Source organism: Macaca nemestrina, chromosome 18, assembly GCF_043159975.1.
Source record: "Macaca nemestrina isolate mMacNem1 chromosome 18, mMacNem.hap1, whole genome shotgun sequence".
NCBI classification, from domain to species: Eukaryota; Metazoa; Chordata; class Mammalia; order Primates; family Cercopithecidae; genus Macaca; species Macaca nemestrina.
In genome coordinates, this window is record NC_092142.1 from 28,848,496 (window position 1) to 28,876,204 (window position 27,709).

Consider the following 27,709-nt stretch of genomic DNA (forward strand, 5'->3'; position numbering starts at 1 on the left):
GGCGAAGCCGACTCTCCGGGGGATGCGGCCAATCTCCAGGCTCCCTGGGCCGCAACTCCCGAGCCTCCCCGGGCGCCGGCCGAGACGAAGCCGCTATCCCCGGCCCCGTGGGTCCCCGGGCAGCGCCTGTGGCGAAAGTGCGAATGCACACCCTGTGCCCGCTGGGCCTCGCGCAGGTGGCGGTGGTGTTTGGTGCGCGCGCCGGGGAGGTGGTGGTGGGGGGGCGCCGCCGCCGCCACCGCTGCGGGGCCGGGTCTCGCGCTGCCGCCGCCGCCGCCTCGCGCCGCTGAGGTGCCGCGCGGGGTGGGGGGAGGGGAGCCGCTCGCCAGGAGCGGGTGAGTGGGGCCGCCCGGCGCGCGTGCGCGGAGACCTGCTTGGGGGTGCAGAACGCGCCGGGGCGGGAGGAGAGGGCAGCGGCGCGCGTTCCCCCCACCCCCCGCCCAGATTTGGGGTCGAAGCCGGGTCTCGGTCTCGGTCTCGCGGTGTTTCCAACGCCCCGAAGAGGTGCCACCTTTCGGCCGGAGGATCGGGGCGCGGGGACGCGAGCGGGTGTGTGGGAGCCGTGGCCGGGCTCGGCCCGGGCCGCTGGCCGGTGAGGAGGCGGGAGGGGGCGGGGCCTGCAGGAGGCGGGGGAGGGGTCTTGCGCCGAGGCCAAGTGGGGCGCGCGCTAGGGAGAGCGGGAAGGTAAGGGGGCTCGAGACGGGCCTGGGGGCCTGACAGTAGAGTTGGGAGGTGGAGAGAGGCTGGGTTGTTGTGGTGAGACAGAGGGTACTTGGGGGAGAATCCGGGGGAGCCCCGGGTCAGGGTGAGGGGTGGAAACTGGAGTGATGGGAGAATCTGGAATCGGGGCTGGCCAGTGAGGAAAGGCAGGGGAATCAGGCCCAAGTCGTGACCCTTCTTGTGTGTCCCCCTTTCCCTAACAGTGTAAATGAGCAAAGATGGATCAGGAAGGTGGGGGAGATGGGCAGAAGGCCCCGAGCTTCCAGTGGCGGAACTACAAGCTCATCGTGGATCCTGCCTTGGACCCTGCCCTGCGCAGGCCTTCTCAGAAGGTGTACCGCTATGACGGAGTCCACTTCAGTGTCAACGTGAGTGCCCGGGCCTTTGCTTGCCATCCGGGGAGCTCCAGGTGCCCCTGTCCTCTGTGATTCTGTTCAGCACCTAGAATGGTAGCCTGCCTTCTTGAAAGTGGGCAGTTGAACCCATGTTTTGCATGTGCGTGTCCAGATGGGCTTCTTAGAGCTCCCCAGCCTGGATTCACCCTGAGCTGTCTTTCTGCTACTGCTTTCCTTCCTAGGACTCAAAGTATATACCAGTCGAAGACCTCCAAGACCCCCGTTGCCATGTCAGGTCCAAAAACAGAGACTTTTCCCTCCCAGTCCCTAAGTTTAAGGTACGTGTCTTCTGGGCTTCTAGTGTGGTAGTCCTAAGAGGGTATGGAGGATGCGTCTTGGCACTATAGCTGAATAAGAAGGGTTTTCAATGAAAGGGTCTCAGCCAGATCTAGCAACCTGAGACTGTGAGACTCAGTTGTTCTGGACAGGAGGTACACTTAGTCTTCTAGAAAGGTACAGGTCAGGTGTCCTAAGTGTATCTCTGGTGGCTGGGGTGTTGACTTCTTGAAGGATGAGGTAAAGACTGTTTAGCTGCTATTTCTATCACTGTGTATTCCTAGACAATGCATAGCACACAACAGTGGGATCTCCCAGTTCCTTGACAGTCAAGGGGAGTGACAAGGCCACTGCCTACCTGGATTGCACTGTTCCCCACCTCTCATTTGGCAATGTCATTTCCATCTTGTTTCCTTCGAGGACTCCCATTCCCCACCCTAGGCAAGATATTCTTCAGGCCTTGAACTGGGCCTGGAACACTGGTGGTTCTTCATTTCCTTCTCTGATTCTTTATTCTTCCTTTTTAAATAAATTGTCTGTGGGGTCCCTTCATTCTTCTTCTTCACCTTTTTTTTTATTTTTATTTTTATTTTTTTTACTTTGTACACTTTACTTGGACCATCTCTTTCACACCTACAGCTTCAACTAGTACCTAAATTTTGATGACTTCCAAATATCTGTTTCCAGCCGACATCTCCAGGCTTGTATGCCTGGTAGGGGGAGACTTTCATTTGGAGGTCACACAGATGTCTCAGAATTAAGAGATTTAAAATAAATTATCTACCCCCTTAACCTATCTCTTTCATTTTCCCTCTGGTCATACGTGGCAGTACTGTCAACTCAGCTGCATAGCCTGGCAGCCTTTGATTCTCTCCTTTTCTCTCACAGTCGGTCACCAAGTCCTCCTGGCTCTTTTCCTTTTTATTCTTCATCTTTCTATTCTCATTGCCACGTAACGTAGATCTTGGTATTCATTTCATCTGATCTCCTTGCCTTCGTTCTTTCCTCTGTTTCTCCTCTGCCTTGCTGTCATTTGTCTCTTTGGCTCACTGCTCTTCTATTTTCCTTTTGTTGCCAAGTCCATGTTTTGGGGCATTGACATGTATGGTTATTGATCTGGCCAAGCCTTATCCTCTGACTTGACACCACACCCCTGTGTTGCATCCACACCATATGCTTTGCAGTTTTTCGAAAACACCAAGTTGTTTTATACTTCCATGTCCTAGGGGTCCTTGTCATTTGATGGAATGTTAATCCTCAAATCTCAGTAAGAATGGCACCATCTTTATGAATTCTTCCCTGATTATACTCTGTACAAAGGTTTCCTTCTCTGGGCTCCAGAATACCATGTACACGTCCGCTGCCACTGAGTCGTGTTGTGTTTGTATGTGCATATCTTGCTACTTTTCTGTACGGGAATCTCTTCCTTTCTATCTCTGTATTTCCAGTGACTTGTTCACGGTAGTTACCTAATAAAGGCTGAGCTGGGGAAGCATCGCTCTGCAGCTCGTTCTCTCCACGTATGTTTATTCCTCAGTATGTACATTTCTTTTTTTTTTTTTTTTTTTTTTTTTTTTTTTGAGACGGAGTCTCGCTGTGTCGCCCAGGCTGGAGTGCAGTGGCCGGATCTCAGCTCACTGCAAGCTCTGCCTCCCGGGTTTTTACGCCATTCTCCTGCCTCAGCCTCCCGAGTAGCCGGGACTACAGGCGCCCGCCACCTCGCCCGGCTAGTTTTTTGTATTTTTTTAGTAGAGACGGGGTTTCACCGTGTTAGCCAGGATGGTCTCGAACTCCTGACCTCGTGATCCGCCCGTCTCGGCCTCCCAAAGTGCTGGGATTACAGGCTTGAGCCACCGCGCCCGGCCCAGTATGTACATTTCTTTCTTTCTTTCTTTTTTTGAGACTGAGTCTCGCCTTGTTGCCCAGGCTGGAGTGCAGTGGTGTGATCTCGGCTTAGTGCAACCTCTGCCTGCCAGGTTCAAGCAATTCTCCTGCCTCAGCCTCTTGAGTAGCTGGGATTACAGGTACCCACCACCATACCCAGCTAAATTTTTTTTTTTGTATTTTTAGTAGAGACAGGGTTTTATCATGTTGGACAGGCTGGTCTTGAACTCCTGACTCCTGGTGATCCATCCACCTCATCCTCCCAAAGTGTTGGGATTATAGACGTGAGCTACCACACCTGGCCTAGTTTGTACATTTCTGTTCTTAATTCTTGCTATTCTATGGTGAGAAGAATTCAGGGAAAAGGGGTCAGGTCTGATGGATCCCTTATTATGGGCCCCTTCCCTTGCCCATCACTTTCCTGGATCTCTCTCTTGACTTCGTGGAGCTTGCTAAAGTTTCCCGAAGGACAAAGGAACAGTGGTCAGTGTTGAGACCCCATACCAACTCCTGTTCTTTCCCCAGCTGGACGAGTTCTATATTGGACAGATTCCACTGAAGGAAGTGACTTTTGCAAGGCTGAATGACAACGTGCGGGAGACCTTCCTGAAGGATATGTGCCGTAAGTACGGCGAGGTGGAAGAGGTAGAGATCCTTCTTCACCCCCGTACGCGCAAGCACCTGGGCCTGGCCCGTGTGCTCTTCACCAGCACTCGAGGCGCCAAGGAAACAGTCAAAAACCTCCACCTTACCTCCGTCATGGGCAACATCATCCATGCCCAGCTTGACATCAAAGGTGAGGACTCCTGTGCCTGCCACTCAGGCTTGGCCTCCAACGGAGGTTGTACATGCAAATGCCTGTCAGGGTCAGGCAGGCACCCAGGGTCATGATCTGAAACTGTTGGGGCCAGTTGTGTTTCTGAAATCAGATCAGATTTTAGAGTGGAATTATGGTACATGGATTTGTGTGTGTGGTGTCTCCAGCAAGGTTGGGCAATAGGCCATAATCAAGCACATAACTATCTGTTAAAAAAAAAAAAAAAAATCATATGAAGGGTTGTACTAGGTAGGATGAATAGATTGTAGTAAATCAGCCCAGGTCAGGTTGGTTGGTTGGTTGGTTTTTGAGACAGGATCCTGCTGTGTCACCCAGACTGGAGAGCAGTGGCGTGATCTTTCCTCACTGCAGCCTCCAACTCCTGGGCTCAGTCACCCCAGCCTCCTGAGTAGCTGGGATTACAGGCACGCACCACCATACCTGGCCAACAATTTTTTGATTATTTGCGGAGATGAAGTCTTGCTACACTGCTCAGCCTGTTTTTAATTTTTCTTTCTTTCATTTTTTTTTTTTTTTTTTTTTTTGAGACGGAATCTCGCTCTGTCACCCAGGCTGGAGTGCAGTGGCACAATCTTGGCTCACTGCAACCTCCACCTCCCAGGTTCAAGCGATTCTTCTGCCTCAGCCTCCTGAGTAGCTGGGATTACAGGTGCATGCCACCACGCCCAACTAATTTTTGTATTTTTAGTAGAGATAGGGTTTCACCCTGTTAGCCAGGCCGGTCTTGAACTCCTGACCTCAAGTGATCTGCCTGCCTCAGCCTCCCAAAGTACTGGTATTACAGGCGTGAGCCACCGTGGCCGGGCTGTTTTTTCTATACGCTGTTCTATAACCTATATAGGTTTTAATGCCAGATTCACTGGATTTTCTGTGTTTTTTGGTTTGAAAATTTGAGATAGTAAAGGAGCTGTGAATGCAAGCGAGGTGATCTGGGCTTCTGTGTTGAGTGATGAGGAGCAGTGGGGTCTGTGGCGAGCTGCAGATTGCAGTATTGTCTGAAGGAGGCAGCCGTTAGTAGGCACTGGCCAGTTTGCAAGTGGGGATGAGGTTTAACATTCCTGAATTTGATTTGTAAAAGAAAGCCAGCCATCCTGGCTAACACGGTGAAACCCTGTCTCTACTAAAAAAAATACAAAAAACTAGGTGGCGGGCGCCTGTAGTCCCAGCTACTCGGGAGGCTGAGGCGGGAGAATGGAGTAAACCCGGGAGGCGGAGCTTGCAGTGAGCTGAGATCCAGCCACTGCACTCCAGCCTGGGCGACAGAGTGAGACTCCGTCTCAAAAAAAAAAAAAAAAAGCCAGGGCCGGGATACGGTGGCTCATGCCTGTAATCCCAGCACTCTGGGAGGCCAGGGTGGGTGGATCACCTGAGGACAGGAGTTCGAGACGAGCCTGGTCAACATGGTGAAACCCCATCTCTATTAAAAATAACAAAAATTAGCCAGACGTGGTGGTTCATGCTTATAATCCCAGCCACTCGGGAGGCTGAGGCATGAGAATCACTTGAACCTGGGAGGTGGAAGTTACATCATACCACTGCACTCCAGCCAGAAATATGGGTTTTTGTGTGAAATCTCATGGTTTTAAAATACCATGTTTCCCTTCTCACAAGGTGTTTCTGAGGTGTTCACGGCGCCTGCGGGATCTGTTAGTCCCCGGGTTGCTCTTCTGCAGGCTTTAGTTTACAGGATAAAGAGCATGGGGTGATCAAGCCTCTGGGTTTGAATTCCAATTCTTTCACTGACCAATTCTGTGACTTTGTGTAGGTCACTTTTAAGCCTGTAGAACAGAGGTACTGATGCTTCCCTTCTGGTGATCCAGCATGGGTAAAATAAGTAGAAGTGTTTTTGGTAAATCGTGAAGTGTTGTAATATATGTTGTTTGTGGTAGTTCAGAGGTAGAGATGAGGTAGAAGATCCCAAAGGTAGAGTTATGGTAGGAGAACTGAAATCCTGAAACCCAGACTCCAGGAAATTGTAGGAAACTTGAGGACTGAGAAAGAAGCAGGAATACCAGATCAGGAAGGAGTTAGTGTCTCCATCTGACAATTGGTTCCCGTTTCCCTCCCTCCAGGACAACAACGAATGAAATACTATGAACTAATTGTCAATGGCTCCTACACCCCTCAGACTGTGCCCACTGGGGGCAAGGCCCTGAGTGAGAAGTTCCAAGGCTCGGGTGTAGCCACTGAGACGGTGAGAAGCTTGTGGCTGCCACAGCCCCTAGCCATGTGGGCATGGTGCCCGGGTGCCCAGAGCAGGAGCAGTCTTCGGGAGGTTCCGGGCTTCCCTGTTAAACATAAGAAGAGCCAAGCAAAGCAGCTGAGATGCTTTCAAAAGACAGGGAAATAGGATTCCTGGTTTGGGGAAGGGCAGGTTTTCAAGTGGTGTCTTGAGCCCATTCCTCTCTCCTTGCCCTGCTCTGTCGCTCCAGGCTGAATCCCGCCGTCGCTCTTCCTCCGACACTGCTGCCTACCCAGCAGGCACTACTGCAGTGGGCACTCCTGGCAACGGCACCCCCTGCTCCCAGGACACAAGCTTCTCCAGCAGCCGACAAGATACCCCATCTTCCTTTGGCCAGTTCACCCCTCAGTCCTCCCAAGGAACCCCCTACACGTCTCGGGGCAGCACCCCCTACTCTCAGGACTCCGCCTACTCCAGCAGGTACAGAGCAGACCCCGCCTGGGGCCCCGCCCGCAGAGTCTGGGAGCTGCCACTGGGAAGAAGAAGCCCAGAGTCTCTCCAAGAGGGAATTGGAAATAATTTGTCCTAGTTTTTCTGTGGATTCAGTCAACAAATTGCTGTCCTCAGGGAACACACTAGCTAGGAACCCAACATACAGCTCTTCTTTTGAGGGCAGACTAGAGGGGCTTTGGGCCCTAGGACCCAGGACGCTCTGGTTTGGTCGTAGAGAGCTGAGCCCACCTAACTCCCCTGCTTCTTCTCCAGCACCACTTCAACCTCCTTCAAGCCCCGGCGGTCAGAGAACAGCTACCAAGATGCCTTTTCCCGCCGCCACTTCTCTGCATCTTCAGCCTCCACAACCGCCTCCACGGCCATCGCCGCCACCACTGCAGCCACCGCAGCATCCTCCGCCTCTTCCTCCTCTTTGTCCTCATCCTCCTCGTCATCCTCTTCCTCCTCGTCCTCTCAGTTTCGTAGTTCTGACTCAAACTACCCAGCGTATTATGAAAGCTGGAATCGCTACCAGCGCCATACTTCCTACCCACCACGCCGGGCCACGCGGGAAGATCCCCCTGGAGCCCCTTTTGCTGAAAATACAGCTGAGTGCTTCCCACCTTCCTATACCTCCTACCTGCCCCCCGAGCCCAGCCGGCCCGCCGACCAGGACTACCGGCCTCCTGCCTCAGAGGCTCCACCCCCGGAGCCTCCAGAACCTGGCGGAGGCGGGGGTGGAGGAGGGCCCAGCCCTGAGAGAGAAGAAGTTCGGACTTCCCCCCGCCCAGCCTCACCTGCCCGCTCCGGCTCCCCAGCCCCAGAGACCACCAATGAGAGCGTGCCCTTCGCCCAGCACAGCAGCCTGGATTCCCGCATCGAGATGCTGCTGAAGGAGCAGCGCTCCAAGTTTTCCTTCTTGGCCTCTGACACAGAGGAGGAGGAAGAGAACAGCAGCGTGGGCCTTGGGGCCAGAGATGCAGGGAGTGAGGTGCCTTCCGGGTCAGGGCATGGGCCCTGCACACCCCCTCCAGCCCCAGCTAATTTTGAGGATGTGGCACCTACAGGGAGTGGGGAGCCAGGGGCTACCCGGGAGTCTCCCAAGGCAAACGGACAGAACCAGGTGAGATTGGGGTCAGCCAGAGGAGGCACCTGGGCTCTGGGAGTCAGGATTGGGCCTAGGGGAGAGGGAAGGGAACTAGACGATAAAGTAAGGTTTGGGACAACAGAAGCCTTCTGTGACCCTCCTCTGCCCCCACAGGCTTCTCCATGCTCTTCTGGAGACGACATGGAGATCTCCGATGACGACCGGGGTGGCTCACCCCCTCCGGCCCCGACACCCCCTCAGCAGCCTCCGCCGCCTCCCCCTCCCCCGCCTCCTCCTCCTCCCTACCTGGCGTCCCTTCCCCTTGGTTATCCTCCCCACCAGCCTGCCTACCTCCTCCCACCCAGACCTGATGGGCCGCCGCCCCCTGAGTACCCCCCACCTCCTCCACCACCCCCGCACATCTATGACTTTGTGAACTCCCTGGAGCTCATGGACCGACTTGGGGCTCAGTGGGGAGGGATGCCTATGTCCTTCCAGATGCAGACCCAGATGTTAACTCGACTCCATCAGCTGCGGCAGGGCAAGGGATTGATTGCCGCCTCAGCTGGTCCCCCCGGTGGGACCTTTGGGGAGGCCTTCCTCCCATTCCCACCCCCCCAGGAGGCAGCCTATGGCTTGCCCTATGCTCTATATGCACAGGGGCAGGAGGGCAGAGGGGCATACTCGCGGGAGGCCTATCACCTGCCCATGCCCATGGCAGCCGAGCCCCTGCCCTCCTCCTCAGTCTCGGGAGAGGAGGCCCGGCTGCCACCCAGGGAAGAAGGAGAGCTGGCAGAGGGCAAGACCCTCCCGACGGCAGGCACCGTGGGCCGTGTGCTCGCCATGTTGGTCCAGGAGATGAAGAGCATCATGCAACGAGACCTCAACCGCAAGATGGTGGAGAACGTGGCCTTTGGAGCCTTTGACCAGTGGTGGGAGAGCAAGGAGGAGAAGGCCAAGGTGAGGCCAGCACCTGGGACCAGGGAGCCCTGGGCTCTGCAGGAGGAAGTGAGCCTCTGACTCCTCCAGGCTGCACAGCTCAGAGGAGACAGGTAACAGAGGCGAGTGGAGAGAGGCCGCAGGCCCTCAGGGCTGCCCTGACTGGGCAGGGGAGTTGGGGGCACAGAGAAGCAGGCACAGATGGGCCTGGGAGGCAGCAGAGCTTTGTCCTGGTTCCATTGCTTGGTTGCTTGTGGTGGACAAGGCCCTTAGGTCTCTTCAAACTTTGGTCTTCCATTTTGCCATTTGTGAAGTGGGAATGGTGGCTATTTCTTAAGGCTGGTGGGCAAAATGAGCAGACTTTTGAGAAAATGCCATGTGGGGGCTGGGACAGGTGTGACCAAGATATGGAGCAGCAAGTAGATGCGTTCTGTATTCCTGGGGTCCGGGAGTAGGTCTCAGGCAGGAGGGAATGCCTGGGTTCTGGGCGCTGGGGCTCAGCCCCACTGCTGCCTGCAGCCATTCCAGAATGCGGCCAAGCAGCAAGCCAAGGAGGAGGATAAAGAGAAGACAAAGCTGAAGGAGCCTGGCCTGCTGTCCCTCGTGGACTGGGCCAAGAGCGGGGGCACTACGGGCATCGAGGCCTTCGCCTTTGGGTCAGGGCTGCGAGGGGCCCTGCGGCTGCCTTCATTCAAGGTACTCAGAACTGTCGTTTTGTGGGGTAGGGTGGGGGAAGGGAGAGGGGTGCCCCCTTCCTTGGGATAGGGGTGGTCAGGAACTATGAGCGTTTGAGCTCTTTTTTTTTTTTTTTTTTTTTTTTTTTTGAGACAGAGTCTTGCTCTGTTGCCCAGGCTGGAGTGCGGTGGAGTTCACTGCAACCTCTGCCTCCCGGGTTCAAGCGATTCTCCTGCCTCAGCCTCCTGAGTAGCTGGGGTTACAGGCGCCCGCCACCATGCCCGGCTAATTTTTGTATTTTTAGTAGAGGTGGCGTTTCACTATGTTGGCCACGCTGGTCTTGAACTCCTAACCTCAGGTGATCCACCTGCCTTGGCCTCTCAAAAGTGCTGGGATTACAGGAGTGAGCCAGCGTGCTCTGCCTGAGTATTTGAGTTCTAAACGAGCCCCATCTTCTCCCTATTCCCCAGGTAAAGCGGAAAGAGCCATCGGAAATTTCCGAGGCCAGTGAGGAAAAGAGGCCTCGTCCCTCCACTCCTGCTGAGGAAGATGAAGACGGTGAGCAGGGTCAGGCATAAGGAGAAGGGGTGGTCTGTGTGGGTTCTGATGGGAGAGCAAGGGTCGGGGATGAAGGGGTTGGGTCGTTCTGAGGGCAGAGCCAGGTGGAGGTGCAGGGTTGAAATGCAGCAGTTCTGAGAGGTGTGGGATACACCAGGTAGGGTTATTCCTGGATTGTAGTTGCGGGTCTTCCTCTGGTCTGCTAATTTACATTTTCTGTATTTTGGGTTTTTCCACCCATGAAATTCAGTGTCTGGAATCACAGAATTCCAAGTTAAACGAGGCATCTCCCCAAGTTTCCCACCTGATGCTCATGCCCTCCTACCACCTTCCTCCCAGTGTGCTCGAGTTTCAGCCCTTGCTTGATAGCTACCATGGCCTGGAAACTTCCCCACTGAGTCAGATCTGCTTCCCTGGAGACCCACTGGCCCTCGTACTCTTTTCTTGGGCTAGGCATAACAAATCAGCTCCCGCTTCCACCCGACCAGAAAATGATACAAGATCAAATGGGCAGGACATATTTAAAACTGTGTGGGCTGGGCACAGTGGCTCTTGCCTATAATCCCAGCACTTCGGAGGCTGAGGCAGGAGGATCACCTGAAGTCAGGAGTTCAAGACCAGCCTGGCCAACATGGCACAACCCTGTCGCTACTAAAATTACAAAACAGCCAGGCATGGTGGTGTTCACCTGTGATCCCAGCTACTTGGGAGGCTGAGGCACGAGAATCACTTGAACCCAGGAGGTGGAGGTTACAGTGAGCCAAGATCATGCCACGGCACTTCAGCCTGGGTGATAGCATAAGACTGTGTCTTAAAAATATATATATATATATGTATTATTATATATGTATTTTTCTATGAATATATACGTATATATGTATTTATATATTTGTATACATGTGTAGATGTGTGTAGATATGTATATATACATATATATGTGCATATATGTGTGTGTATGTATATGTGTGTATATATATGTGTATATATATGTGTATATATATGAAGGCCAGGCACGGTGGCGCTCACCTGTAATCTCAGCATTTTGGGAGGCTGAGGTGGGTGAATCACGAGGTCAAGAGATCAAGACCATCCTGGCCAATGTGGTGAAACCCCGTCTCTACTAAAAATACAAAAATTAGCCAGGTGTGGTGGCGGGCACCTATAGTCCCAGCTACTTGGGAGGCTGAGGCAGGAGAATTGCTTGAACCCGGGAGGTAGAGGTTGCAGTGAGCCAAGATTGCGCCACTGCACTCCAGCCAGGTGACAAAGTGAGACTCCATCTCAAGAAAAAGAAAAATACATATATATATACACAGATGTATATATACCTGAAGTCAGGAGTTCAAGACCAGCCTGGCCAACATGGCACAACCCTGTCTCTACTAAAAATACACAACAGCCGTGTATGTGTATATGTGTGTGTGTATATATGTGTGTGTATATATGTGTGTGTGTACGTATGTGTGTGTATATATATGTGTGTGTGTGTATGTATATGTATGTGTATATATATAAAGGCCAGGCACGATGGCTCACGCCTGTAATCCCAGCACTTCAGGAGACTGAGGCAGCAGGATTGCTTGAACTCAGGAGTCCAATACCAGCCTGAGCAACATAGGTAGACCCTGTCTCTACAGAAAGTTTTAAAAATTAGCTGGGTGTGATAGCATGGCCCTTTATAGTCCCAGTTACTCAGGAGGCTGAGGCAGGAGGATCGCTTGAGCCCAGCAGGTTGAGGCTGCAGTGAGCTGTGATCACACCACTGCACCCCAGCCTGAGTGACAGAGCAAGACCCCGGCTCAAAAACAAAAACCAAACTATGAAACATGAGGTAACTGTGAGGTGTTTGCGTTTCTCTGGTGAGCTTCCAGATTCTCATCTGTAAAATGAAGACCATCAGGAAGATTGGTAATAGTGTATGTAAAGCCGTTGTGCAGGGCAAGTATCTTGTGGTTGATGGTAAATTTCCCCAACTACCACTCTGCTGGCCTAGACCCTGAGCGAGAGAAGGAGGCTGGAGAGCCTGGACGTCCGGGGACCAAGCCCCCGAAGCGGGACGAAGAACGAGGCAAGACCCAGGGCAAGCACCGCAAATCCTTTGCTCTGGATAGTGAAGGGGAGGAGGCGTCCCAGGAGTCCTCCTCGGAGAAGGTGAGGGCCTGGGCGCTGGCTCCCAGCTGAAGCCTGCTTCCCCATAGCCAGCATCTCTGTGGTTGGAGCCCAGGCAGCTGTGCCTGGTGGAGGACCAGTTGTCCCTTTCCTGTTGTTAGTCCCCATTTGTCCTTTTTCTTAAGGATGAGGAGGATGACGAGGAAGATGAGGAAGATGAAGATCGAGAGGAAGCTGTGGATACCACAAAGAAGGAGACAGGGGTGTCGGATGGTGAGCACAGACAGCGGAATTGACTTTGGGCTCGGAGGAGGGGTTCGGCTGCCTGGCTAGCCCTTTTCTGAGCCCACATGACCTTCCTTGGGCTTGTGGGTCACCTTTGCCCTCTGCGAGGGCATCTGTTTGGGCCACATTCTTAGGAACCCTTGGCCCCTTGACAGCAATAAGCTCAATGCTCAAAATGCTCCCTCCTCCTGCTCCCTCTTCTGCTGAGACATAGCTGTCCACAAGGACAGCCTGGAAGAATCTTTTTTTTTTTTTTTTTTTTTTTTTTTAATGAGAGTCTCACTCTTGTTGCCCAGGCTGGAGTGCAACGGCGCAGTCTCAGCTCACTGTAACCTCCGCCTCCTGAGTTCAAGTGTTTCTCCTGCCTCAGCCCCCCTAGTAGCTGGGATTACAGGCACCTGCCACCACACCCAGCTAGTTTTTTGTATTTTTAGTAGAGACAGGGTTTCACTATGTTGGCCAGGCTGGTCTTGAATTGCTGACCTCAGGCGATCCACCCACCTCAGCCTCCCAAAGTGCTGGGATTACAGGCGTGAGCCACTACACCTGGAATTTTTTTTTTTTTTTTTTTTTTTTGAGACGGAGTCTCGCTTTGTTGCTCAGGCTGGAGTGCAGTGATGCGATCTTGGCTCACTGCAACCTCCATCTCCCTGGTTCCAGCGATTTTCCTGACTCAGCCTCCCAAAGTGCTGGGATTACAGGCGTGAGCCACCACACCTGGCTGATTTTTGTATTTTTAGTAGAGATGGGGTTTTATCATGTTGGCCAGGCTAGTCTCGAACTCCTGACCTCAAGTGATCCACCCACTTCAGCCTCCCAAAGTGCTGGGCTTTCAGGTGTGAGCCACTGCACCCAGCCTCTTGCAGCAGTCTTGACTGATTTCCCTGTCTCTGTTTCTGTCCTTCTCCCTCTATTCCAGTTGATTTTCCAAACTGCTTATAGAATCTCTTTCCTAAAAGGCACCCCTGACCCTGTGACTTCCTTCCATAAGGTCCTTCCTGACAACCTGTTCTCCACAGGGTGTCCCCCCAGCCCAACACTGTGGGCCGTTTTTATCTCCTGGCCCTGCTGTGTTCAGCTCCATCTCGCCCTCCTCCAGTCCCCTTCCCAGCTGCCACCACCACCTTCTAGTCTAATTTACCCAATTCTGTTCCTCAAAAACTGTGAAATTCTTCAGTTTCTTTGAGCCCTTTCCATACCTGAGCAGTCTCAGAGTATAGAACCTGTCGTGTTTTTTAAGCTTTTCAGCCCAGAATCCTTTTTCACCCAGTCCTTCGTCCAGACTGAGTCCCAAGACCCACTTTGGGAAGGTTCGAGTGCCAGAGCAGCCTGCCTGCCAGTCTCCAAGCCTCCACTTCCTCTTACCTTGGACATCCCTGTGTAGTCCCCATGTCTGCGTGGTGGACTCCTTGTCCTTGAGTTCACCTTATCCCCCGGGATACCTTCCCTGTTGGGCCTCTTTAGACAGAGTCTGGGGCTTCCTTTGCCATCCTCCCCGCGTGCTGATGTTTATCTCACAGTGAAAATGGTTTGCTTATGCAGCTCCTTGGTCTGTTGGACTTCCCCGTCCCTAGCCCAGAGCCCAGCATCCACAGCAGGGAGTGAGTGAGGAGCCCACGGCTGACCAAGTGAGGTCTGCCCACCTCTCCTGACTGCCCCTTCTGGATTTCCAGGCGAGGACGAGGAAAGCGATTCGTCCTCCAAATGTTCTCTGTATGCTGACTCAGATGGCGAAAATGACAGCACATCGGACTCCGAGAGCAGCAGCTCTTCCAGCTCCTCATCCTCCTCCTCCTCATCGTCCTCGTCCTCCTCGTCCTCTTCATCCTCTGAGTCCTCCTCTGAAGATGAAGAGGAAGAGGAGCGGCCAGCAGCCCTTTCCTCAGCCTCCCCGCCCCCCAGGGAAGTCCCAGTGCCCACACCAGCACCTGTGGAGGTGCCAGCGCCAGAGAGGGTTGCAGGCTCCCCAGTCACACCCCTGCCTGAACAGGAGACATCTCCAGCAAGGCCTGCAGGTAGGTGCCACAGGGGTGTCAGTTGGATCTCTGTGTGTGTGTGTGTGTGTGTGTGTGTGTGTGTGTGTGTGTGTGTGAGAGAGAGAGAGAAAACAGTGGTGCTTGCATTTATTGTGTACTTCTAATAGTGTGACTTTATTAGAAAAACATACAAAGAAAATGTCACCATCTCTTGTCATTCTCTTCTGGAGACATTGATTGTCTGACACACTCAAACTGCACTGTCATGGTGGTTTACAGAACCCCAGGCTAAGCTGGCTACTAAAGTAAAATGGGTTGGTCTCCTCTCAAGTAAATTAAGGAGAAAGTGCCCAATTGAGTAAGTTCTTCCTCCTAATTTTTCTTAAGCCTGTTCTTCAGTGAGTAGTGATTAAGTGCAGGTGATTAAATGGGCAAATAGGTAGAAAACAAGTATGAACATTAACACAGAACTTGGTTCTAGCTGCTTTCCTTTGTGGATTTGTTGTTATACTCTAGCACATTCGCATAGCTTAGCCTGCTGCGGGAACCACTCTTTCAAGCAATAGGTATTTATTGAGTGCTCATTGCAGCCAAACAGTAGGTGCAGGGGATGGGATGTTGAGCCTTGCAGGCAGCATTCTCACTCATCAAGCTTACAGTCTATAGGGAAAGACATCTTCATTGAGTAAGAAATACATAGGAGGCTGGGCATGGTGGCTCACGCCTGTAATCTCAGCACTTTGGGAGGCCGAGACAGGCGGATCACGAGGTCAGGAGATCGAGACCATCCTGGCTAACATGGTGAAACCCTGTCTCTATTAAAAAATACAAAAAAATTAGCCGGGTGTGATGGTGGGCGCCTGTAGTCCCAGCTACTTGGGAGGCTGAGGCAGGAGAATGGCGTGAAACTGGGAGGCGGAGCTTGCAGTGAGCTGAGATCGCTCCACTGCACTCCAGCCTGGGCAGCAGAGCGAGATTCTGTCTCAAAAAAGAGAAAGAAAAGACCAGCCTGGGCAACATGGTGAAACCCTGTCTCTACAAAAATTAGCCAGGCATGGTGGCACACGCCTGTGATCCCAGCTGCTTGGGAGGCTGAGGTGGGAGGATTGCTTGAGCCCAGGAGGCAGAGGTTGTAGTGAGCCAAGATCACACACCACTGCACTCCAGCCTGGGTGGCAGAGCGAGACCCAGTCTCAAAAAAAGAAAAAGAATACCTAGGAAAACCTGTGGTTACAAACCATGAGAAGCACCAGGAAGAAGCGCAGGGCGGGCAGCCGGAGCACACCTACAGAAGGAGGAGGGCTTCCTGCTAAGGTACTGCTGAGCTGAAGTCTGTGCAAAGCAGGCAGAACAACTGGCTTAGCATGTGCCAAGGCCCTCCGGCAGGAGAAGAGCGGGTTCAAAGACCTGGGGAAGAAAGCCGACCCTCCAGAGGGTTGAGCACAAGGGGGTGGTGGGGTGGCTGAAACTGGAGAGGTGAGTGAGGGTTGGGCCCAGCAGACGTATAGGCCAGCCATTGTGAGGAATTTGGCCTTTATTTTGAAGTAGAAACCCATCAGAGTAATGACATGATCATATGTGTGTTTCAAAAAAATGTAGTGCAGAGAGAAAGCTTGGAAAGGGGCCACAGTGGAAGTAGGGTGCCTCTTAAGTGGCTATTGTAGAATGCAAGGCGAATTATGGTGGTAGCTTGGACTTAGGTAGATTGGACAAGGATGGATCAAATAAGTCAGTGTTCAAGATGTGCTATGAACTTTAGGAGGCCGAGGCGGGCACATCACTTGAGGTCAGGAGTTCGAGACCAGCCTGGTGAACATGGTGAAACCACATCTCTACCAAAAAATACAAAAATTAGCCAGGTTTGGTGGTGTGTGCCTGTAGTCCCAGCTACTCGGGAGGTGGAGGCACGAGAATTGCTTGAACCTGGGAGGTGGAGGTTGCAGTGAACGGAGATCATGCCACTGCATTCCAGCCTGAGTGACAGAGTGAGACTCCCATCTCAAAAACAAGATGTGCTGTGAAGATGTATGTGGCCTCCCCGAGGCTCCCAGTTGCACATTGTTGAGAATCCATGGTCTGAGATAGGCAACGCCCACAGGAAGACCTCCTCACACTGATGCACTCTACTAAGCTCCAGACTCCGTGAGAGGGGAGTTGGGGCTCTCATTACACCTCAGATGACTCTCCAACCTCTCCTGGGCCCACCGGGTAGCAGAAGGGCCTGTGGGGTCACCGGCAGGTCTGAAGGCATGGCTCTTAATCCTCTTCCATTCTCATCAGAGCAGGAAGGAGAGGGGCTCACCATATCTGCATTTCAGAAAGCCCGTTCTAGCAGAAGGAGAGATTTAGAAGAGGGGAGGAAGGAGGTGGGTGACATGAGGAGGTTTGAAAGGATTCTGGTGAGCTTTAATGGCATGAACCAAAGCCGAGGGGTTCTAATGTGGCAGAAGAGTGGAGTAGAAATGGGGGTGAGGATTGGAGGGAAATTTAGGAGGTAGGATGACTTGGTTAAACTTCCCCCAGAAAAGAAACTCGGGAAGAAAATCAGGATTAGGAAGAAAACTGATGAGTGTAGTTGGGGTAGCATTTGACATGCCTCTGGGGGCTTCCCGGTAGAAACAGTGGCCGTCGGATCCATGGTTCTGGGGTCTGGAAAGAATGGTAGGCCGGATATGAGATCGGTGCTTAGGTCTTGGAAGTACAGCAGTGAATTCACTTGTAGACTCAGGTAGGCGAGTGGAGGGAGATAAAAGGCAGAGCCTTCCCGTCCTGTGAGAGCAGTAGGCAAGCAGGGCCCGAGGAGGCTGAGAGGGGTGACCAGAGGCGAGAAGGGAAGCAGGTAGTGGAGAGGTTCTGCGAAGGAGGGAGTGGCCTTGTATCACCAGACCACCGGCAAGGCTGAGATAGGCAGTATCTGTTGGATTTGACAGTTACGAGGTCATTGGTGACCTTATCAGTTTCATTTGAGTGGTTCAGACTGAAGCCAAGGTATAGGGTGTTAAGGAATGAGGGGAGGGGAGTTTTCTGGAAGGGTGGACCACTCTTGCTGAGATAAAAAGGAGAGTTGGGGCCGGGGGCAGTGGCTCACACCTGTAATCCTAGCACTTTGGGAGGCTGAGGTGGGCAGATCACTTTAGGTCAGGAGTTCGAGACTAGTCTAGCCAACATGGTGAAACCTCGTCACAAATAAAAATACAAAAATTGGGCTGGGTGCAATGGCTCATGCCTGTAATCCCAGCACTTTGGGAGGCTGAGGCAGGCTGATCACGAGGTCAAGAGATCAAGACCGTTCTGGCCAACACCAACATGGTGAAACCCCATCTCTACTAAAAATGCAAAAACTAGCTGGGCATAGTGGCGCACACCTGTAATCCCAGCTACTCGGGAGACTGAGGCAGGAGATTGCTTGAACCTGGGAAGCGGAGGTTGCAGTGAGCCGCGATCGTGCCACTGTACTCCAGCCTGGTGACAGAGTGAGACTGTCTCCAAAAAAAAAAAAAAAAAAATTAGCCATGCGTGGTTGGCAGGCACCTGTAATCCCAGCTGCTCAGGAGCCTGAGGCAGGAGAATCACCTGAACCTGGGAGGTGGAGGCTGCAGTGAGCTGAGTTTGTACTACTGCACTCCAGCCTGGGCGACAGCAAGACTTTGTCTCAAAAAAAAAAAAAAAAAAAAAGAGTTGGGGGTTGTGACATCAGCTCCCATGTGTCAAGTACCCATGTGTGCCAGGCTCTGGGCATAGCATGTTGACAATTCATTGAATCCCCACAACCTCCCCTTTTTTTTTTTTTTTTTCTGAGACGGAGCCTCATTGTGTTACCCAGGCAGGAGTGCAGTGGTGCAACCTCGGCTCACTGCAACCTCTGCTTCCTGGTTTCATGCAATTCTCCTGCCTCGGCTTCCCAAGCAGCGGGATTACAGGTGCACGCTGCCACATCTGGCTAGTTTTTGTATTTTTAGTTGAGACAGGTCTCAGCATGTTGCCCAGGCTGGTCTCGAACTCCTGACCTCAAGTTATCAGCCCACCTTGGCCTCCCAAAGTACTGGGATTACAGGTGTGAGCCACTGCGCTTGCCCCACAACCTCCCTATGATTCCCATTTTATAGATGAGGGCTTCAAGGCTTAGTGAGGTGCAGGAATAAGCTCAACGTTACCCAGCCAGAGTTGGAGAGAGAGCAAGAAGAGAGGGCAGGGTTGAGGGAGGGGTTAGCTTTTCCAAGTAGGTGAGGCTTGGGCGTGTTCCACTGAAGGGAAGCAGGGCCAGGTAGATGCGCCGGGAGAGAGGAATGCTTGCTGGCATGGCCTTCTTGGGGAGGCGGAGGAGTAGCCTCCAGATCTGATGCAGGTATACCCTTCAGTGGGGAGGCAGGAAGATGGGGGTGTTGTGCCTGAGGCCTCTTTTAACCCTGTACTGTAGGAGTGTGAGCGGAAGGGTGGAGTAAGAACCTTGGAAAGTGGAGAAACGAGGATGAAAGTTGCTCCAGTCCGGGCGTGGTGGCTCACACATGTAATCCCAGCACTTTGGGAGACCGAGGCAGGAGAATCTCTTGAGCCCAGAAGTTCGAGATCAGTCTGGCTAACAACAACAACAAAAAAGAAGCTGGGCCTAGTGGCATGAGCCTGTGGTCCCAGCTCCTGGGAAGGCTGAGTCAGGAGGATTGCTTGAGCCTAGGAGGTTGAGGAGGCTGCAGTAAACAGTGATTGTGCCGCGGCACTGTAGCCTGGAGACAGAGCGAGCCTCTTGCCTGGGCCTCCCCATGCTGGAAGGCCCTGCCAGAGCTGGGGCCTGGGGATGAGGGGAGAGGAGGCTGCTGGCTGGCCCCACAGGGTGGAGGTAGTGGAAGGATGAGGACCTGGGGCTGTGGAAGGTGCCGGGACAGGAGAGGGCAAAGTACCGGCCCTGCGGTCTGGGCAGGGTGGAGGAGGAAGTTAACTTAAGAAGAGGGTGATGTGCTAGAGGGAAACTGAGGGATGGGAAGTTGAAGGTGCAGTGGGGCGGACTGAATGGACAGTGGGGAATGTTGGAGAGGATGGGGAATCTTCAAGGGGGAGCCATTCTGGGGGTTGACAAGGCCAGATGTGTGGCTGCTTGAGGGGAGCTGAGGGTGATTGAAGGGGATCACTGGAGATGCGAGAATCCAGGTAAACAGGCGTGATCGTGAAGTCCCCTGGGGAGGTGGCAGAGGTCGGAGAGGAGAGGAAGATGCAGGCAGCCCCTTGGTGTCTGGATAATGAGAGAGCACCTGAGTTACCAAGGACAGAGGAGCCATGGCTCCGAGCGAGGGGTCCTTAGTGAAGACTCACTGAATTTCTTTTCTTTTTTTTTTTTTTTTTGGAGACAGAGTCTTGCTCTGTCGCCAGGCTGGAGTGCAGTGGCACCATCTCGACTCACTGAATTCTCAGCCTCCCAGGTTCAAGTGATTCTCCTGCCTCAGCCTCCTGAGTAGCTGGGACTAAGCCACACGCCACCATGCCCAGCTAATTTTTGTATTTTTAGTGGAGACAGGATTTCACCATGTTGGTCAGGATGGTCTCGATCTCTTGACCTCGTGATCCACCCACCTTGGCCTTCCAAAGTGCTGGGATTATAGACGTGAGCCCCCTCACCCAGCCAGTTCACTGAGTTTCTAATAACCGGAACCAGTTTCAGTCACCACTGTCTTAGTGATGGCCCTGGGTAGGGGCAGGTTATGCAGTAGCAACTGGCTTCTGGGGACTCGCCCCATGGACCTGAGCGTGGCAGTAGAGCAGTTCTCAGAGGAAGGTGGTGGGAGTCGTATTGACTGGGCAGGTGCCCCCCAAAATTGTCTCCTAAATGAAAGGGATGGGCAGGTTTCCTTCGGGACAGTCGCAGAGGGAAGTGTGTGTGCAGCAGCTGTGCTGGTGGAGGAGTGTGTTCTCCTTTAAGCGAGGCTTCCCGAGGACATGCAGGCTAAAGCTCGAGGTGGTCCGTTGGGGGCGCTGCCCCAGCGTGGTGGGGAGGAAGGTGAGAGGAGACCTGGGCGAATCTGGGTCCTTGCTAGCTTCCTGGAGTGGGTTGCTGCCACAGGCTGAGACCCCAGCGGGTGTCCAGAGCCTAAGGTACAGCCTAGGGCCTGGCTCAGGGCGCCAGGGTTGGGAGTGCGGTGGACTCAGGTGAATCGCTGCCTTATAGGGCTGGGCCTGGTGCTGGGCCCTGTTGGCGCTGAGTGGGGAAGCCAGTTGTGAAGCCAGTGAGTCCCTGGGCTGCAGTTCAGAGCATGAGCTCAACCCACATGGCCTGGGAGCAGAGCTTGTTCTGTCATCTGGTAACTGTGACCGCATCTCTGTGCCTGTTTCCCTGTCTGTAAGATAGGACCCTCTGCTGGGCGCGGTGGCTCACACCTGTAATCTCAGCACTTTGGGAGGCCAAGGCGGGCGGAGCAGGAGGTCAAGAGATCGAGACCATCCTGGCCAACATGATAAAACTCTACTAAAAATACAAAAATTAGCTGGGTGTGGTGGCACATGCCTGTAGTCCAGCTACTCGGGAGGCTGAGGCGGGAGGATCGCTTGAACCTGGGAGGCGGAGGTTGCAGTGAGCCGAGATCACGCCACTGCACTCCCACCTGGCAACAGGGCGAGACTCCATCTCGGGAAAAAAGAAGAAGATAGGAACCTCTGAGCTGTTGTGAGGATTACATGAATTACGCTACGTAAGAGGTGTGATTGGTGTTAGGCACAAAATCCATCGGGCTGGCTCTGAGAGCCTCATGCAGGCTTTCCCAGGGATGGTGGCCAAGGGAGGATGCACTCCCTGTCCCGGGGGTGCTTTGGGGAGGCAGCACCCCCAGCTTGGAGCCAATGTGTTCCCTCCCCAGCCACCCGCATCCTGGGATCTCCACTCCAGCCCCACTTCTCTGGCAGGGCTGTCTCCTGCCCCTCCCCCCGGGGCATGTTCCAGTTCTGTAGGGGATGGGGAGGAAGGCAAGTTTCATAAAATATTTTAATACAGAGATGCTGCTTTTTAGGTTGTATCATGTTCACCTCGCTAAACTGAGAATATTGTTTATGGTGGAGGTAATGGATGTTTTAGCTGAAATGTGGCTGACTGGGTCCTTGGCATGGGACATGGCTGGGGCCTGGGCACAGGGCTGTCCTGCCAGTCTGGGTAGGAAAGTACAGTCCAGGGCATGTGGTGCTGCCCTTCTCAGCGTGGCTACAGCTTATGTGTTGGTGGTGTCCCCCGTTGGACTGTGGCTCCGGGAGGACATGGAAGGTGTGTGTGTACCCCACACGTGTCACAGTGGGAACGAACGGGTGGGAAACGTCCTCTCATCAAGGGAGTTCATCTTGTTGGGATGTGGGGCTGAGGCCAGAGCGTCTGTGTCCCCCCGAGGTTCCTGGGTGGAAGCGGGGGAGAGCACACGGCCTGTGGTCATGGGCGGCCAGGGCGGCTGAGCCTGGGTCGCCCTGACCTCCTTTCCTTCCTCTGTGCTTCCTTCCCAGGCCCCACGGAGGAGCTGGCCCCCAGTGTGCCCCCCCCTCCCCCAGAACCACCTGCTGGGCCCCCGGCCCCCACCCCATGCCCCGATGAGCATCCCTCTTCTCCCATCCCCCTCCTGCCCCCACCCAAGAAACGCCGGAAAACTGTCTCCTTCTCTGCCATTGAGGTGGTGCCAGCCCCAGAGCCCCCTACAGCCACACCGCCGCAGGCCAAGTCTCCTGGACCAGCCTCCCGCAAGGCCCCCCGGGGCGTGGAGCGGACCATCCGCAACCTGCCTCTGGACCATGCATCTTTGGTCAAGAGTTGGCCGGAGGAGGTGTCCCGAGGAAGCCGGAGCCGGGCTGGAAGCCGAGGCCGCACCACAGAGGAAGAGGAGGCTGAGCCAGGGACAGAGGTAGACCTGGCGGTCCTGGCTGACCTGGCCCTGACCCCTGCTCGGCGGGGGCTGCCTTCCCTGCCTGCTGTTGACGACTCGGAGGCCACAGAAACATCGGAGGAGGCTGAGCGCCCCGGGCCCCTGCTCAGCCACATCCTCCTGGAGCACAACTACGCCCTGGCCGTCAAGCCCACAGCACCGGCACTGGCCCCGCGGCCCCCAGAGCCAGTGCCTGCACCCGCCGCCCTCTTCAGTTCCCCAGCGGATGAGGTCCTGGAGGCCCCCGAGGTGGTGGTGGCTGAGGCGGAGGAGCCCAAGCCGCAGCAACTGCAGCAGCAGCGGGAGGAGGGCGAAGAGGAGGAGGAGGAGGAGGAGGAAGAGGGGGAAGAGGAGGAGGAGGAATCCTCTGACAGCAGCAGCAGCAGTGATGGGGAGGGCGCCCTCCGGAGGCGCAGCCTCCGCTCCCACGCCCGGCGCCGCCGCCCACCGCCCCCACCCCCGCCACGGCCGCCTCGCGCCTACGAGCCGCGCAGTGAGTTTGAACAGATGACCATCCTGTACGACATCTGGAACTCGGGCCTGGACTCAGAGGACATGAGTTACCTGCGGCTCACGTATGAGCGGCTGCTGCAGCAGACGAGCGGGGCCGACTGGCTCAACGACACCCACTGGGTTCATCACACAAATATCCTGAGCGTGGGCGCTGGGGCCGGCGGCCTTCCCCGGGACACGTGGGCTTGGGTCCTCCTCCGACCCCTCCTGGCACCTGCATCTGTCCCCGACTCTGCCTCCCCTCTGGCTCCAAGCCATCTTTTTCTCTCCGCCTGGTGCCTCTTCTGCCTTCCAAAGCATTTCTGGCAGGAACCATGGGGCTGGGGCTTCCTCCCCTCTCCCTCACCTGAGTATGTTCAGCGGCCTGGGCCCCGCCCTCTCCTTTGGCTGGGACGCGGGTGGCCAGAGAGGAGCCGTTCTCTTCCTTAACACCCCGCACTCACCAACCTGACCACCCCAAAACGCAAGCGGCGGCCCCAGGATGGGCCCCGGGAGCACCAGACAGGCTCGGCCCGTAGCGAAGGCTACTACCCCATCAGCAAGAAGGAGAAGGACAAGTACCTGGATGTGTGCCCAGTCTCGGCCCGGCAGCTGGAGGGCGTGGACACTCAGGTGGGCCCGACCCCGCCGCCGCGTGCTCCTCCCACCACTCACCTCTCTGCCTTGCTCACCTCCTCTCTGCCCTGCATCTCACAGGGGACGAACCGCGTGCTATCCGAGCGCCGGTCCGAGCAACGGAGGCTGCTGAGCGCCATCGGTACCTCCGCCATCATGGACAGTGACCTGCTGAAACTCAACCAGCTCAAGGTGAGACCGGGCTGCGGGAGGGCCTGGGTGGGGTAGAGTGGGGCAGGAAGGGGCAGAGGCCAGGGGACCACCCAACAAGCTCCTGTGGCTCCCTCAGGTGGAGTTGGGGGGTAAGCGGCCAGAATGCTCTCTGCCCAGGAAGTCTGGGAAGAGCGAGGGTCTGGGGTGTGGCAGGCGTCTGGCAGTTGAGTCTCCCTTCTGCCCCCCAGTTCCGGAAGAAGAAGCTCCGATTTGGCCGGAGCCGGATCCACGAGTGGGGTCTGTTTGCCATGGAACCCATTGCTGCTGACGAGATGGTCATCGAATACGTGGGTCAGAACATCCGTCAGGTGAGATTGCACTCCCAGCCCCGCCCCGGCTTCTGATGCAACAAGACGGCATGGGGGCTCACACACATGCCATTTGTCCTGGTTAAAGCCTCGCACACCCCCTAGCCCCGGTACCTAGCCAGTGAGACCAGCCTCCCTCCAGTGTGGTCAGCAGCAGGTGTCAGTCGTCCAGCAGGAGGCACAGCTGATGGCACTGCTCCCTGTTTTTTTTTTTTTTTCGGAGACATAGTCTTTCTCTGTTGCCAGGCTGGCGTGCTGGGGCGCAATTTTGTCTCACTGCCACCTCTGCCTCCTGGGTTCAAGCAATTCTCCTGCCTCAGCGTCCTGAGTAGCTGGGACTACAGGCGTGTACCATGTGCAGCTAATTTTTGTGTTTTTAGTAGAAACAGGGTTTCACCATGTTGGCCAGGATGGTCTTGATCTCCTGACCTTGTGATCTGCCTGCCTCGGCCTTTCAAAGTGCTGGGATAACAGGTGTGAGCCATCGTGTCCGTCCAAGCGCTGCTCCCTTTTTGTTTGTTTGTTTGTTTGTTTGTTTTTGAGACGGAGTCTCGCTCTGTCGCCTGGGCTGGAGTGCAGTGGCCGGATCTCAGCTCACTGCAAGCTCCGCCTCCCGGGTTCACGCCATTCTCCTGCCTCAGCCTCCCGAGTAGCTGGGACTACAGGCGCCCGCCACCTCGCCCAGTTAGTTTTTTGTATTTTTTAGTAGAGACGGGGTTTCACCGTGTTAGCCAGGATGGTCTCAATCTCCTGACCTCGTGATCCGCCTGTCTGGGCCTCCCAAAGTGCTGGGATTACAGGCTTGAGCCACCGCGCCCGGCCCGCGCTGCTGCCTTTCAAAGGGCCTGGGAAGCAGGAGGACAGGCACTGAACAAGTATCCACACAAAAGGATGGTGTTCCAGCCTGAGCAATATTGCCAGACCCCGTTTCTGCAAAAAATACTAAAGCTAGCCGGGCGTGGTGGTGCATGCTTGTGGTCCCAGCTACCCAGGAAGCTAAGGTGTGAGGATCACTTGAGACCACAAGGTGGAGGCTGCCGTGAGCCAAGACTGCACCACTGCACTCCAGCCTGGGCAACAGGGCGAGGCCGTGTCTCTAGAAAAAACAAAAGCCAAAAGGATGGCATTTGGTATTCACAAGATCTGGAGAGTTGGGCCATGGGAACACACACCTGGGGGGCCTAAGACCTCCTGGAGACCATGGTGCTTGAGCAAAGCTGAATGGAGCTCGCAGGCCCAGGCGAGTGGCATTGTGTGTGTGCGTGGTTGCGGGACACCACGTGCACGGGCCTGGAGGCAGGATTGTCTTGTGAGAGTATGGAGGTCAGCTTGGCTCATCAGAAACCAGGGCCATGGCCGGGCTCGATGGCTCACGCCTGTAATCCCAACACTTTGGGAGGCCGAGGGAGGCGGATCACCTGAGGTCAGGAGTGCGAGACCAGCCTGGCCAACATGGTAAAACCCCATCTCTACTAAAAATACAAAAATTAGCCGGGTGTGGTGGTGGGCGCTTGTAATCCCAGCTACTAGGGAGCCCGAGGCAGGAGAATCGCTTGGACGTGGGAGACAGAGGTTGCAGTGAGCCAAGATCGCGCCATTGTACTCCAGCCTGGGTGACAGAGCAAAACTCCGTCTCAAGGAAAAAAAAGAAACCAGGGCCAGTGGCAGCAACATGCAGCTGGAGGCTGGAGGGGACAGGGAGCCCAGACCGCACGGGCTTGGGAGCCTGTGAATCCACTCAGGCCTGTGGCGAGAGAGGAGGAAAGCCCCAGAGCCTTCTGCAGGAGAGGGCCCCGTGGCTAGTGAGCTCCCTGTCTAGGCTGACACCAGTGTCCAGGCAAAGGCAAGGGTGGCCCAACCCAAGCAGTGGCAGCAGAGGTGACAGAGAAGGTGCAAGGTGGTTGACTGAGCTCAGCAGTGAGAGGGTGAGGGGGATAGGAGGCCCTCGGTGCTGCTCTTAGCCGCTGGGAGTATGGTGGGATGGCCAGTGAGCTGGGAGTGAGGAGGAAGAACAGATATGTGGTCAAGATGAGCTCCAGTCTGGACATGTGGGGTTGCAGTGCCCCAGGGACATCTAGGGGACGACGCCCAGCAGCTCCACTGAGGTGGCTTTTGGCTGGAAATGGAAGTTTGGGAGGAGTCCCCACCACACAGCTGGCGGCTGAGGCTCTGGAAGGGAATGAGGTCACCCGAGGAGGGCACGCAGAGGCTCCTCACTGTCTTCTGGGAAGTAAGGGTTGCTCCTCACAGGGGTGCGGGGCCTAACATGGGCGGCCTGCTATTTGCATTGGTCGGTGGCAGCCAACAGGTGCCTGTTTTGGAGAGAGGTCCAGGGAGGAGAGATGAGCAGGGTGCCATTGGTGACAGGGCCACTGTCATTTCAGGAGCTGCCCCAGCCCCAGACTTGCCCCAGCAGTCCGGGGACCCCACTGTGATCAGGCAGATGCTCGAAGGAGCCAGTGGCTCTCCTTCCCGATGCAGATTTCCCTGGAGTCCCCTGCGGGTGACTTAGAATGGCCACCAGAGGCTTAGTATGCTGCCCCAAAGAGGGAGGGCTCCTGGAAGCAGAGTCGAGAGAGTCAGTGCCGGGTTAGCGGGAGCCGGAGGCAGAGCTGCAGCTCCAGGCCTGGTGGGCATGGACCTGGGGTGCTGGCTGGCAGGTGTGCTCGCGGGCAGGAAGTGGGGGGCTCTTCCCTGACCATCGCATCTCACCCTGACAGATGGTGGCCGACATGCGGGAGAAGCGCTACGTGCAGGAGGGCATTGGCAGCAGCTACCTGTTCCGGGTGGACCATGACACCATCATTGATGCCACCAAGTGTGGCAACCTGGCCAGGTTCATCAACCACTGCTGCACGGTGCGTCAGGGGCTGGCCGGGGCAGGAGTTCGGGGGTCGGTGGGGGTGGCCACGGCTCACATGCCCTTCCCTCCGCAGCCCAACTGCTACGCCAAGGTCATCACCATCGAGTCCCAGAAGAAGATTGTGATCTACTCCAAGCAGCCTATCGGCGTGGACGAGGAGATCACCTACGACTACAAGTTCCCACTGGAAGACAACAAGATCCCGTGTCTGTGCGGCACGGAGAGCTGCCGGGGCTCCCTAAACTGAGGTGGGGCAGGACGGGTGCCCACACCCCTATTTATTCCCCCTGGTGCCCTGAGCTCCCAGCACCCCCCAGCCTTAGTGGGCTCAGCAGGGCCCACATGCCCCCATCTCCAAGCGTGGGGTTGGGGGGCCCCAAGCCCAGCGAGGGAGCCTCAGTCCCTGGAGGCAGCTTCTGCCTCTCCTGTCGCCCCTGCCCACCACCCCCTGATTGTTTTTCTTTGCGGAGAAGAAGCTGTAAATGTTTTGTAGCAGCCAGCAGCTGTTTCCTGTGGAAACCTGGGGTGCCGGCCTGTACAGATTCTGTCCTAGGGGCTGCACAGTCCTCTCGCTTTGTGTTAATGGGGACTTCCCCTTATGCCCTGCGTGTACCCCTCCCCAGTTTAGGGGTCTCTGGGGCAGTGGCCATGTTCTCCCCCTGGGGGGGCTCTGCACCCCCAGTCCTGGGGACTCCGTGCCTGGAACCCTGCCTCATCTGTTCCTGCCAGACCCTGAGGGTCACCCTCCCACCCTGGTGTCACGCCCCGGCTCAGCCAGGCCAGGATGGCGGGGTGGGCCCCTTCTGCTGGGCTGGACTGTACATATGTTAATAGCGCAAACCTGACGCCACATTTTTATAATTGTGATTAAACTTTATTGTACAAAAGTGCTTGGTTGGTG

At 55.1% G+C, this 27,709-nt stretch overlaps 1 protein-coding gene across 8 annotated transcripts; it reads left to right on the forward strand.

Moving 5' to 3' along the window:
* On the forward strand, window positions 1–27,698 carry LOC105483007 (SET domain containing 1A, histone lysine methyltransferase). 8 transcript variants are annotated; one of them, XM_071084418.1, is made up of 19 exons: window positions 1–137; window positions 924–1,088; window positions 1,298–1,393; window positions 3,801–4,071; window positions 6,186–6,307; window positions 6,546–6,775; window positions 7,061–7,910; window positions 8,049–8,834; window positions 9,333–9,509; window positions 9,959–10,046; window positions 12,040–12,197; window positions 12,341–12,428; window positions 14,114–14,455; window positions 21,884–22,942; window positions 23,249–23,421; window positions 23,506–23,616; window positions 23,826–23,945; window positions 26,666–26,803; window positions 26,882–27,698. In XM_071084418.1, exons 2-19 carry the CDS (start codon window positions 939–941, stop codon window positions 27,053–27,055), a joined length of 5,133 nt encoding a protein of 1,710 aa, XP_070940519.1. In that variant the 5' UTR covers window positions 1–137; window positions 924–938; the 3' UTR covers window positions 27,056–27,698. The 8 variants fall into 8 exon arrangements, with proteins under 8 accessions (XP_070940519.1, XP_070940518.1, XP_070940521.1 ...); XM_071084417.1 differs by having other exon boundaries at window positions 39–176; XM_071084420.1 differs by lacking the exon at window positions 1–137 and adding an exon at window positions 199–335.
* Window positions 27,699–27,709: the final 11 nt, after the last annotated feature.

What these genes read in the sequence shown, in the direction of transcription:
- LOC105483007 (XM_071084418.1), top strand. Translation starts at nt 939, where the DNA reads ATGGATCAGGAAGGTGGGGGAGATGGGCAGAAGGCCCCGAGCTTCCAG. An exon ending in AGGAGTCCTCCTCGGAGAAG is followed by an intron (nt 12,198 to 12,340) that starts GTGAGGGCCTGG and finishes CTTTTTCTTAAG; the next exon opens with GATGAGGAGGATGACGAGGA. An exon ending in GGAGACAGGGGTGTCGGATG is followed by an intron (nt 12,429 to 14,113) that starts GTGAGCACAGAC and finishes CTGGATTTCCAG; the next exon opens with GCGAGGACGAGGAAAGCGAT.